This window comes from Silurus aristotelis (assembly GCF_946808225.1).
Source record: "Silurus aristotelis genome assembly, chromosome: 7".
Taxonomy (NCBI): domain Eukaryota; kingdom Metazoa; phylum Chordata; class Actinopteri; order Siluriformes; family Siluridae; genus Silurus; species Silurus aristotelis.
In genome coordinates this window covers 12,303,801-12,316,140 of record NC_139580.1, presented here as the reverse complement: position 1 = coordinate 12,316,140, position 12,340 = coordinate 12,303,801, and the positions used below count along the sequence as shown (strand labels likewise).

Here is a 12,340-nt window from a genome sequence, read left to right as displayed (position 1 = left end):
AATCCTCGTCTAGCACAAACGCAGTAATACCGGAAAAAATGAAGTGCCAGGCTATTCCCAAAATACTGCTATGCTCCTAAAGGAAGCGCAACATATTTCACCAGTTACACCGTGTGTAACGTGTCTTTTGTTAAAGCCTGTGTAAAGTCCATTAGTTTCAGTGTAGACACCTGTCGCTTATAGACAGGTGCGGCTTATTTATGTTCAAAATAATAATATTTGTAAAATTCAGTGGGTGCGGCTTATATATGGGTACGCTTTATAGTTCGGAAATTACGATACTTATACTTATACTTATACTTATACTTATACTTATACTTATACTTATACTTATACTTATACTTACTTACGTATACTTAGTAGTTCATGGACTTTGCCTCTCAATTTAGTAGTTAGTAGTAGTAGTCGAAGTTTTCAGTAGTAGTTAGTAGTACACTAATATATTTAGTTGAATATTTTTTTATATAGCAGAAACATTTTAGAATCTTATTTCTTAAGCAAGCTCAACATTAGCAAATAATCTCTATAACAAGCCATGTTTATATAATTTTCATAGTGCTGTAATAACTATTATCCTGTGTGATATATTAACAAATATTGCAATTTAAAAAGCATAATTTTATCTAATTGTTACATGTATATATGCCATATCTACATGTGAACTAGACTGTGAAAGATTTTGAAACTTGATGTCGAGATGGAAAAAAAAACAAGCAACGTTTGTTCCATTCGTTTAGGACCGTGAACTGATTTGGCTTGCCCTTATTTTCCTTTATAAACGTGCAGATCAAAAAGGGTACGTTGTTTGTGAATTTGCCTACTTTTTTGCCATCTTTATAATCCCAATCACAAAAAGAATCCGAATGCTGGACCTCTTTTATTCAAATTCCTGGTGGTACACTGGAAAATTTGTATTTAACATTGAAAGGAGGCTACAGCGATTTTATTTGTCTTCAAATTTTTTCCAAAGCTGGATAAATTGCTTGAATGTGTGTGTTTATTTATATTATAGGTAACTCTGTTAAACACATTACATTTGCTCCCCAAAAGTTACTTTTATCTCCTTAGGCTGATTGTTAGATAGCAAATTCATTTCTTCTATATTTGTAGCAAAAACAACTGAACTGCTGTTTAAAGCAGAGATTTCCTGAAATGAGTAGGTGTTGTTTAAGTTCATGTTTTCAAAGATCTTTGAGATTAGTAAAGTCAATGCTATTCTTAAAAGAGCAAGTCGATTTTACCTTAAAGGGAACTTCCGGTGAATGCGTAAAAGAAATTAAGCATTTTCATGTTGTCATTGTGTGAATTATGACTGAGCATTTAAGCCACTATAAAGGAATGAATAAATAAGTGCTATCTCAGTGGGTAAGATGCTGCACTTCCAATTGGAAGGTCATAAGTTAAAATCCCAGCACCATCAAGCTGTCACTGCTCTGCCCCTGTACAAGGCTCTTAAAAACATTGACATTTCATCAGACTTACAATGATATTAAATATCATTGTAAGTCTGATGAAATGTCAATGTTTTTAAAAACATTTTTTAGACTCTTATCCAATGTTGAACCTTTGAATCCCATTGAGAGACAATAATGAATTGAATGTAAAAAAACAAGCAGGACAGCATATTTGTGAAAATTTGTAGTGTGTAAAATTACACACAGAATAGATAAACAGTTTATGAAATACTAAATCCAGCCTTTCTGGTATCAATATCCATTTCTTTAATGCGATGTTTTATATAAGCATTATAAGCGTTATTAGATAACTTTAAAGAGACTATTAGAATATAATAAATGAAGTGGAATGTGAGTGTGTCACCTCTTGGGTATGATCCATTCTATTGCCATTTTAGTCTTATAGTGCATGTATTATTTTGTGCACCTGTTAGAATGGAGAATAACCCAGCCTTTTATTTTTCACATATAAATTACAGCACGGTGAAATTCTTTCTTCTCATATCCCAGCTTGCTCAGAAGCTGGGGTCAGAGCACAGGTCAGCCATGATGCAGCTTAAGAGGCCTTGCTCTAGTGGCCTTGCTCAAGAGTTGCAGCTTGGTGATACTGGGGCTTGAACTTCCAACCTTCCAGTCAGTAACTTTAACCACTGAGCTACCATTTCCAGTTTTTTTTTGTTTTTTTATGATTATTATTATTCTTTTTTATAATTAATTTATTACTTTTTTTTTTTATCACTGTTAGCAGTGAGTGTGGCTGGCACTGATGATATCTATCATTAGGATGGGTGTTCATGTACTTTTGGCCATACAAAGTTGGCCAGTTATAGCATTTTATTTCTTCTTTAATATGCTTTATTGAAAAATAAATTTTGGGGAACTTTTTCAATGCCTCTAACTTATGTAAACTTTCAATAAAATATCCAGTTATATTCTTTTTAATTGTGTGGCACTCTGGGTTTTGATTGACATTTAATGGTTACAGTTTCTGTCTTTCAGGACAGATCAGGTTTCAGGTATCTTTTACTCTAAATTAGGTAATTATAAAATGATCATTTATTATTACTAAGCAGAAATTATTTCAGCACCAAGCAGACAGAGCTCAGCTGAGTGAATAGACAATGATAAGGCTTGTGAATTCTACTTCTGGTGATGGCACAGAGATGCAGGTAAACAAGCCAATAGCTAATTTCCTGTGGCAAATTTATGATTTTGTAGATGCATCAAAAATGGTGGTTGTATTTTAGACATTTAACATGTTAGTGTCCCTTAGTGGAACTGATATATAGTTTTCAGAGTTATGTATAATGAGGAGGGTTTTCCCAGACCGGCGCATGAATGTTTAGCAAATGCTTTAAAAATTTCAGAAAAACATCACAGAAAGTCTGAATGGTCTGTGTTTCCATCTACGAATGTTTTTTTTTTTTTTTTTAAAGACTGATGAGGAGCAACTGCAATCATACAAGCACCAGTCATGGAAACACTCAGTACATCATAGTTTCCATCATTCTTTATCACATCTTCTCTTCATCAACATGAAAAACTGTCCATTCTAGTCCAGAATAGAAGCATTTTCCTTTTACCGGTACTATTCAGGTTTTCTGATGCGTAAGCTAAACAGTCTCATGTAAGCGGTTGGGTGGAAAACCATTGCTGGTCGGAGTGGCTGTATCCATAATGAGTCTTTGCTGTTAAAAATGTGGTGGTGTTTTTAATTTAAAAAAATAATAATGCATTTTATATTTATTCTGTTAGAAAAAAATCATTATCCACAGTGTATATATATATATATGAATACTTTTAATAGTAAATAAATACAGTAAAAAAATGCATTACATGTACAAATGGGTAACTATGTCATACATGAAGTCTCATTATGAGACATATAAATTTTTTCATTCATGAAGATACTTCAGTTGACAGTGTGAACCAAATTTTTTTGTTGTTGTTGTTGCTGTCTTGGTAATTTTGCCCAATAACTAGAACGTGCGCTAGCAGCAACAGGTCTTATTTTAAGTCTCTTGTGGAAGTTTGCAGCTGTTAATACTATATAATGCAGTATATATGTACATCGTAAAACATTTCTCTGCAATGTGTACACAGTATTTATCCAAATTAGCAGTACGAAAACTGCAGAACACACTGCCAACATATCAATATAAAAAATATTAAGTCATTTCTCAGTCTATTGAAATACAAATACAAATAAATAGGCAATAAATAGGTGGGTTGATCCAGAGTGCTTTACACCAAGGTTTCATGAGGTAGTGTTGTCCACACATTCACATATTCTTCGTCATCATCATGCTTGTATTTTAAGGACGGCGACTGAAAGCCTGCAAAACAGATTAAAGATAAAATAAACTTTATGCTTCAAAGTTTCTGCTTTATAATGCACAGCTTTTACATTTCCTGTTGATTAGGCTGAACAGCTACTTAAAAAAAAACAGACAAATTATCTGAGGTAAGAATGGAAATGTATTATAAAATTTTTTTGTTCAGAGATTTGTGCGAACTAACCTTCTGCAGACGGGACTGTAAATTAACCAGGAATTGGCTGCTGTTAACCTTCGGGTAGGAGTCACAGGTCATGCACTGGACTTTCTAAAAAGCAACGTCAGTCAGACAGAAATCAGTATTCCGCATCATGGGACAGAGTCTAAAATCACACAGTCTAATTTCAACCGTTTTTGAAATCTCACCTTTATTTCTGTCTCATTGCAGGTGTTCAGGCTGTTTATCTACAACAAAGCCAGCATAAACAAATACATTAGTGATGATTTTCTCGTTATGAAAGTAAGTTTTAAGAATGACGAATGGTATATGTAAACGTGTACTCACGATGGATGGCTTCCCGAGATTTCTTGCCAGTTTCATCTTCAGTGGTTTTGAAGTCTTATGGGTGGTGCTGGTAAGCTCTTTCCTGAAGCACTCGAGAGCAGACTGAGAGCAGCACTCCTGAACAAACAAACAAACCAACAATTTCATAACCTGATAATTATGCATTCATTTCTACACTTTAATGTTAAAAAGATATTCAAAACGTAATTATGATCGAGTGACTAGAAAAGTGCAAATCTGACATTTTGCAAGCTTGAAGCTTTTTGCTTCAGGACACACTGGAAAAAGTCTACTAGCACTAGAAAAACAGTACTGCCAAATTCTTTATTCTGAATTCCCCTTCCTCAGTCTAAAGCTCACTTCACAGAAATGGCAGAAAAAGATCATAATTTCCACACAATACTATGTACTTTTAGAGCTTCTAACGAGAATACAGACAGAGATTCAGGAATAACAGAAAACACATGATGATTATATATGTCATGTTCTCATTTTTCTCTGAATTAGTCCTCTAAACTCATTTTTAGAAAACCTACACTGACAGACTGAAACTTTCAATGCTATGATGCATGGCCATCAGAGAACTCAGAAGGTCAAAATGCAGAGAGAAGTGAAACCACTTGACCATTCAGGCAGCACAGAGGCGTGCTGCTGTTTCATTACTCATCAAATTTATTTTAAATTAAGCACACTTTCACAAAACTCTCGCCTGAGCTACTTTCTGTTTGACTCTTAGTCATAAGCGAGAGAGAAAGCAAAAGCACCTAAAAACCTTTTAACTTATTTGAAAATAAATACACCTTATTTCTCCCAATGGGATGTAAAAAGTCTTTTGCACAAAGTAATATCATACTTTGTGTCTGATTCATTGCAGCCAGTTTGTATTAGTGAAGAGAATTTAGAAACGAATTATACACTTGCTGAAAAATAATTATTTAGAAAAAGTCCAAATATAAACACTATGATGCAAATGCTGTTAAAATATTTATCATTGAAATTTAGAAGAGTCCTGATGAGTTTGTTTACTCTGCACCCAGATATTCCACTTTAAATGTCAACTGATTAACAATCCAAATGCCAGCATTCTTACCTCGATATCATTCGTTGGGGAGTGGAGGAATATGCCATTGTCCTGCAAAATGAAATTAATTCAAATTAAATAGGGCACGTTGTCAAGTGAGAAAACTGAAGAAAAAAAAAGTAATAATTAAATCAGCAACTAACCTTTTCTGTGCTAATAAGTGATTTGAGGTGGGAGATTGCTTGCTGGAGTAGTCTGTCAGTTTTCATATCCTTAGGAGACGACGTTTGAGCCCAGCATGCTGCTGCGAGCAAAACAAACAGAACGCAAGAGAAAGTCCTCATGTTTATCTCTGCTAGTCACTTACACCGATCCGAGCACTAATAGGCTAAAGATGCGTTTAACAGTTGTGTTGATTCTGGCTACAGGTATACACTTACCTTTATATAGGATCCTTCGGGACGCAGGAAAAACACGTCTTGGTCGATACTGGAAAATTCAGGGACAAACAGTGACTAATCAATTTTTCTTTTCCATTAACTCCGTTACGACTGTCATCGAGAGAATCGTTTGCGTGGGGGATGTACGGATGCGAGAGATTTTTTTTTGTATGTTTGTGTATGTGTGTGTGTGTGTGTGTGTGTGAACCTGACCTAGACTTTCTGCATTGTTGGCAGGAAACTACGAAGTGCTCTCGGTTCCTCTTCTCATTCTGAATCAGCAGCAGGTTTGTGTGTGTTTGTGAGCGGGCATATAGGAGATATAGGTGCGACTGAGTGGATGTCAACGTAAAAAGGTGCTTTTTCGTTGCCTTTCCACACACACATTGTGTTGATTTAAGACAACAACAGGAAGTCCGTTTAATGCTCGTTTTTTTATATTCAAGATAAAAATAGCATATCTGTGATGAAATGTTCCTTTTAAAGAAGTAGATGTATTGTTTAAATACGGTGAAAACCTTATATGCTTATGCAAGAGTCGATTTACATTTATTTTTTGCTTATAACGTTTATTTATTCGAATTTGATAAGTGTGCAGACACGTGTGTGTGTGTGTGTGTGTGTGTGTGTGTGTGTGTACATTGGAATTTAAGCATGTAATTTTCAGTTGTGGTTTTGGCAGGTCAGTTCCTTGTGACATAATCAGCATAAAGGAAATGAGGTCACAGTCGAGACTAAAATTGTTGGTCTTGAGCGAACAGGAAATAGTAGGGGAGATAGGATCTTACCATATGCCCATAGTGTCATTACTGCAGGGAAAAGCCCAGGTGACCCCAGGCTGCTGGAGAAAGGCCTGCTGCGTGTGTAGTCTCACCGGGGATTCCTCACCCTATATGTGGAGTCTCTGTCTCAGCTCATGGAAGAGAGTTTGTTGAACTACAATCAAAATGACTCACAACTTCCCTTCTGTCATCACGTACGTGTGCATGAAATAGTAAGGTAGAGATCTAAGAGCAAAGACATATGCAGCTTATAAGCTTCTAAATTAAAAACATAGCCTTAAAGTAACAAACTTTATACATTGTTATGATGCCAGTGAATAAAACATTTTATTGCCTCTATCGAATGAGAGACAAGAAGAGAGACTGAGAAAGAGAGACAGACAGAGACATAGTTGTCTGTGGTTAGTCGTGTTAAACGCAAAATTGTATTTAAGGAAATGTGGTCAAGATAAAAAAAAATTTTGTTGAGAAATAATTTTGTAATATAAATATAGGGTAAAAAATAACTTTTATGTATATTTACTATTAAACAATAGGAAACTAAACAATCTCTGAGAATACAAGAGGTAGCAATTTTGTATGTAACTCTTTAAATAGTAATAATAAGTAAAAAATAAAAAAAGATTTTTTTATATATATATATATATATATATATATATATATATATATATATATATATATATATATATATATATATATATATATATAGTGATCAAAATTAAAGAAGCGTTGAACGCAATTTAATTTAACGGCACTAATTATATAAACGCCGATTAATGCAGTGCACATTTCTGTTTGACAGTTGTTTTTAAAAATGTAATTAAATAAATATAAAAGAGCCAAAATTAAAACCTTTAAATCAACACATTTATTCACAATGTCTTTTCTTTACTCAGATATAAAAAAAATAAATAAACAAACTCAGAAAGATTTTTTTTAATCACTAAACATTTGTATTACTAATGCGCCATGTCGCAAATCAAGCACCAAAATCTGCCATGATGATCCGGCAATTAAAACTGTCCGTGTGGAAACAGCAATGGATTCCAGCATGTACTGTAATATTCTAAAGCAAATCATGATGCCCTACTTACAGAAACTGGGCCGAACGCCAGTTTTACAATATAATAATGACCACAAACACACTGTCAATATGACAATTGCCTTGCTGAGGAAGCTGAAGGTTATGGAGTGGTCAAGTATGTCTCCATACCTGAACCCTATTAAGCACCTGTGGGGATCCTCAAGCAGAAGGTAGACACACAAAATATTGACACTTTGGACACAGTTTTGACGTTCAATTAGGGTTTACACACTTTTGTTACCAGCTACTTTTACAATAATGACTGCATGTTGAGTTATTTTTTTAGAGGACAGTTAATCTATACTGCTATACAAACTGCACATTAACTACACTAAAATATATTCGTTTCATTTCTATAGTATTGTCCTTTGAGAAGATATACTAAAATGGTTGCTGAAATGTGAGGGGTGTACTCAGTTTTGTAAGATACTGTGTGTGTGTGTGAGTGTATGTGTATATGTATATATATATATATATATATATATATATATATATATATATATATATATATATATATATATATATATATATATATATATATATATATACAGTGAGGAAACAGCTCTTTGGTCTTGGCCATGTTAGTAGTTGGATTCTTACTGATTGTATGGGGTGGACAGGTGTCTTTATGCAGCTAACGACCTCAAACAGGTGCATCTAATTTAGGATAATAAATGTAGTGGAGGTGGACATTTTAAAGGCAGACTAACAGGTCTTTGAGGGTCCGAATTCTAGCTGATAGACAGGTGTTCAAATACTTAATTGCAGCTGTATCATACAAATAAATAGTTAAAAATCATACATTGTGATTTCTGGATTTATTTTTTTAGATTATGTCTCTCACAGTGGACATGCACCTACGATGACAATTTCAGACCCCTCCATGATTTCTAAGTGGGAGAACTTGCAAAATAGCAGGGTGGTCACATACTTATTTTCCTCACTGTATATATATACCAACCCCAGCCATTAGGGTTGCACAAATATATATATACACTTACAGTGGAACCAATCTACGAGTTTTCCACATTGAAAATAATGTAAATTCAGATAATGCATTTCAGACACCTGAAATTATTCATATAAAAATTAAAGTACAGTAGAGTATGCAAAATACATTTATATGTGATGTTATTGTATTACTGTATACTGTAACGATAATCCTAAATAAAATCAAATAAACATGATGTTTACTGTACCTTTAAGAAGAGTCGAGGCTGGTATAAGGGAGATGAGGAGGAGAGGAGGAGAAGAATGAATATTGCTTGGAAGGAGAATCTTCTTCCATTATTATCTCAGGAAGAATTTCACCCGAATGACTGGCTTCACTTAATTTATGCTTTTTTGATTCATTTTCATTTTTTGAGTCACTCTCACTTTTAATTACGAATCTCCTTCTTCTTAGCACCTTCCATTTCAGGGTTCTTCTTTATTGGAGACATTGCTTTACTAGTGTAGTAATCACTACACTTATTAACAACTAAACAGTCTGAAAAATACACAGCTTTATGCACACATATGTTCACAGTAAGAATACAATACAGTATATATATATATATATATATATATATATATATATATATATATATATATATATATATATATATATATATATATATATGGTAAAGAGAACTCTATTTTGGTTGCTTACGATATGGTAGCTACACAAACACTGAGGGCAAAAAACTTTACTCTGGTAGCTGACTTGGGTGAGCGCACAGAACCGTCAGCTCGGCTCGCATGATGCTTTCCCATGATGCTTGTTTATTGGATTTTCGCTCGCAACCCAGTGCAAATTTCAACAAAAAATTACCAAATCCATGAGATATACTATATATATATATACCTGCTCCTGTATCACCTGTTCCACAATTATTGCCACCCCTAACAAATCCTATAAAATAAATGTAATTGAAGCATTTTAAAGTTGATCAGAGTATCTAGAAACGTTTAGTTAATAATTCATGACTTCCTGTTTACCTGTGGTATAAATATGATAAATATGATGTGAGACAGAGGCCCATTACTCTTATCCACTCTTTAACATGGGAAATACAAGAGAACAATCCATTCAAGAAAGGCTGATGTGTGTTGACCTTCATAAGTCAGGCAATGGATACAGGAAAATAGCCACTCGCCTAAACTTGCCCATATCTACAGTCAGAGGAATCTATAAGAAGTTCAAAACAAACAAACAGACAAACAAGGCTGGACGAGGACCCACGTTTATCTTGCTACCACATTCAGTGAGGAGGATGTTAAGAGAAGTTAAAAATTCACCAAAGCTCACTTTTAGGGAACTGCAGCAAAGAGTAGCATCTTGGGGTCACAAAGTCTCCATAACAACCATCACACATCATCTACTGGACATGCCAACAAGCTGTTTGGGACTCATGCAAGGAAAAAGCTTTTCTCACCTACAATCACAAACTTAAACGTATGGAGTTTGCTAAGCGGTACTGGGACTTTAACTGGGACCATGTGCTTTGGTCAGATGAGACTTTTTGGCAGCAAACACTCTAAGTGGGTCTGGCATAAAACAAAAGATGTGGAAAAGCACCTCATGCCCACTGAGAAGTATGGTGGAGGAGCTGTGATGCTGTGGGCCTGTTTCTCTTCCAAAGGCCCTGGGAACCTTGTTGCATGGCATCATGAACTCTTTGAAAGAGTTTGCCATAAAGATGGGTCGTCATTGGGTCTTTCAGCAGTATAATGACCCAAAACGTGGCAAAATCTACACAAAAATGGTTCAGCAGACACAAAATCAAGATCCTTCCATGGCGATCTCAGTTCACAGACCTCAATCCAAATGAAAACCTGTTGGGTGAGCTAAAGAGGAGCATGCATAAGAGAGGACCTAGGACTGTGGATGATTTAGAAAGATTGTCCCTCACTCTGTATTCTCCAATCTTGTGAAATGTTAAAGGAGGAAATTAACTGCTGTCTGGGGTTGTATGAAATATAACAATCAGTGCCAATAATGGTAAAAAACTATATTCTTAATGTGGGGTTTTTTTCCCCACTAAATAAGTGCACTTCAATTTGAGGTTGGATTTTTCTCTTTTTTTACATTGTGGTTATATTGTTTAAAAATGTTTTAAATATTTGAAGCCCAAGAACACAATAATTGTGGTGGGGTTTTTATATATATATATATATATATATATATATATATATATATATATATATATATATATATATATATGATAAAAATTATTTTAACAATTTATAAACAATTGAACATTTCTGAAATAGTCATCTTCACTGATCAAGGAGTTTTTGTCCTGTCTATACCATGCTACCAGAACACCTTTTCCACAAAATAACTAAGGCATTTAAAAAAAACATTATTTTGCAGAAAACACACTAATCAAAATTAGAGAACACTTTTAGATACCTCCCAGTTATTGGTGTTAATCTGGTACCTGGTGCTAATTTCCTTGATTAACTGTCAACCCCTATTTAACTGGCAGGCTAACTTCCAGTACACCCTAAGTGATCGTATCAAACCAAAGTGTTGTGTTAATATTTTGTGTGAACACCACTGTTATCTAGCACTGCCATGGAATTCACCAGAGCTGCACAGGTTGTTGCTGGGATCCTTTTCCACTCCTCCATAATGACATCACAGAGCTGCTGGATGTAAGACACATAGCGTTTCTCCACCTTTTGCTTGAGGATGCTTCACAGGTACTCACAGGGTTCAGGTCTGGAGACATGCTTGGCCACTCCATTACATTCACCTTCACCTTCTTCAGCAAGGCAGCTGTCATCTTGACAGTATGTTTTGTCATTATTATGTTGGAAAACTGATGTTTCGCCCAGTTTCTGAAGGAAGGGCATCAACTATAGCTCCCCAGTACCAGCATCACTCATACAGCCCCAGAAGATGATGCTACTGTGAAAATAATGGCTGTACGTTGATTTAATTTTAGAGGGCAGTAAATATATACTGCGATACAACCTGCACATTGACTACTCTAAAATATAGCCAAATTTCATTTCCCTTGAGAACATACACTAAAATGGTTGCTGAAATCTGAGGGGGTGCACTCACATTGTGAGATATAGTGGTAAAGACTTATTTTTCCCTGTTAGCTTTTATGTATTAAATAAAAAGTGTGCTATAATTCCTCCCAACAGATTTTTAGGTAGATGGTATGCTAAGTCTGCACCTATTGAACCAGTGTTAATGTTCTCTGGATAAGGACATTTGCTGCATTCCATAAATGCAAATGTTTTGGTATCCATCTACATGCTTCTGGCAAGTTTCTGATTAAATCTTTGACCTCAGAATTAAAACACAAATTTGATGCAGTTTTAATATATATTTTGACTTTCCAACACTTTCTGGCTTGTTTCTTCCAGCCCATTGTGGCCAAATCAATATATATGTTTTTCATCTGACCACAGAACTTTCCACCAGAAGGCCTGTTTATTGTCCAGGTGATCAGCAGAACTTTTGAGTGTTAAGGTGCCGATTATGGAGCAACTTCTCTGCCTATGGCAATGTAAAACACACTTGACTGTGGACACTGACATCTGTGTTCCATCAGCTTTCAATTCCTCACAGACTTGCATTTTGGTGGTTTCAGAATTACTATTGACCATCCTGGGTAATTATCCCTTAGCAGCAGGTGATAGATTGCATTTTCGTTGTGAGTATGGCAGTGACACAACTGCTTTTTGATACTAGATTCATAGATAGATAGATAGAT

General features: G+C 34.9%; 1 protein-coding gene and 1 long non-coding RNA gene across 4 annotated transcripts; one reads left to right on the top strand and one right to left on the bottom strand.

Annotated features, from left to right (window-relative positions):
- Window positions 1-3,305: 3,305 nt before the first annotated feature.
- On the bottom strand, window positions 3,306-6,670 carry il21 (interleukin 21). 3 transcript variants are annotated; one of them, XM_083547238.1, is made up of 8 exons: window positions 6,545-6,670; window positions 5,757-5,805; window positions 5,520-5,620; window positions 5,386-5,427; window positions 4,296-4,412; window positions 4,157-4,195; window positions 3,975-4,058; window positions 3,306-3,790 (listed from the first exon to the last, which is right to left on the bottom strand). In XM_083547238.1, exons 1-8 carry the CDS (start codon window positions 6,545-6,547, stop codon window positions 3,770-3,772), a joined length of 456 nt encoding a protein of 151 aa, XP_083403364.1. In that variant the 5' UTR covers window positions 6,548-6,670; the 3' UTR covers window positions 3,306-3,769. The 3 variants fall into 3 exon arrangements, with proteins under 3 accessions (XP_083403364.1, XP_083403365.1, XP_083403366.1); XM_083547239.1 differs by having other exon boundaries at window positions 5,520-5,617; XM_083547240.1 differs by lacking the exon at window positions 6,545-6,670 and having other exon boundaries at window positions 5,520-5,617; window positions 5,757-6,298.
- A 10-nt stretch (window positions 6,671-6,680) lies between these two features.
- On the top strand, window positions 6,681-12,340 carry LOC310729210. Its single transcript, XR_014534506.1, has 3 exons — window positions 6,681-6,755; window positions 11,178-11,323; window positions 11,778-12,340. It is a non-coding gene; the product is annotated as an uncharacterized lncRNA (long non-coding RNA).

What these genes read in the sequence shown, in the direction of transcription:
- il21 (XM_083547238.1), bottom strand. An exon ending in CCCCAACGAATGATATCGAG is followed by an intron (nt 4,413 to 5,385) that starts GTAAGAATGCTG and finishes TTGTTTGTTCAG; the next exon opens with GAGTGCTGCTCTCAGTCTGC. An exon ending in TACAGTCCCGTCTGCAGAAG is followed by an intron (nt 3,791 to 3,974) that starts GTTAGTTCGCAC and finishes TCTGTTTTGCAG; the next exon opens with GCTTTCAGTCGCCGTCCTTA.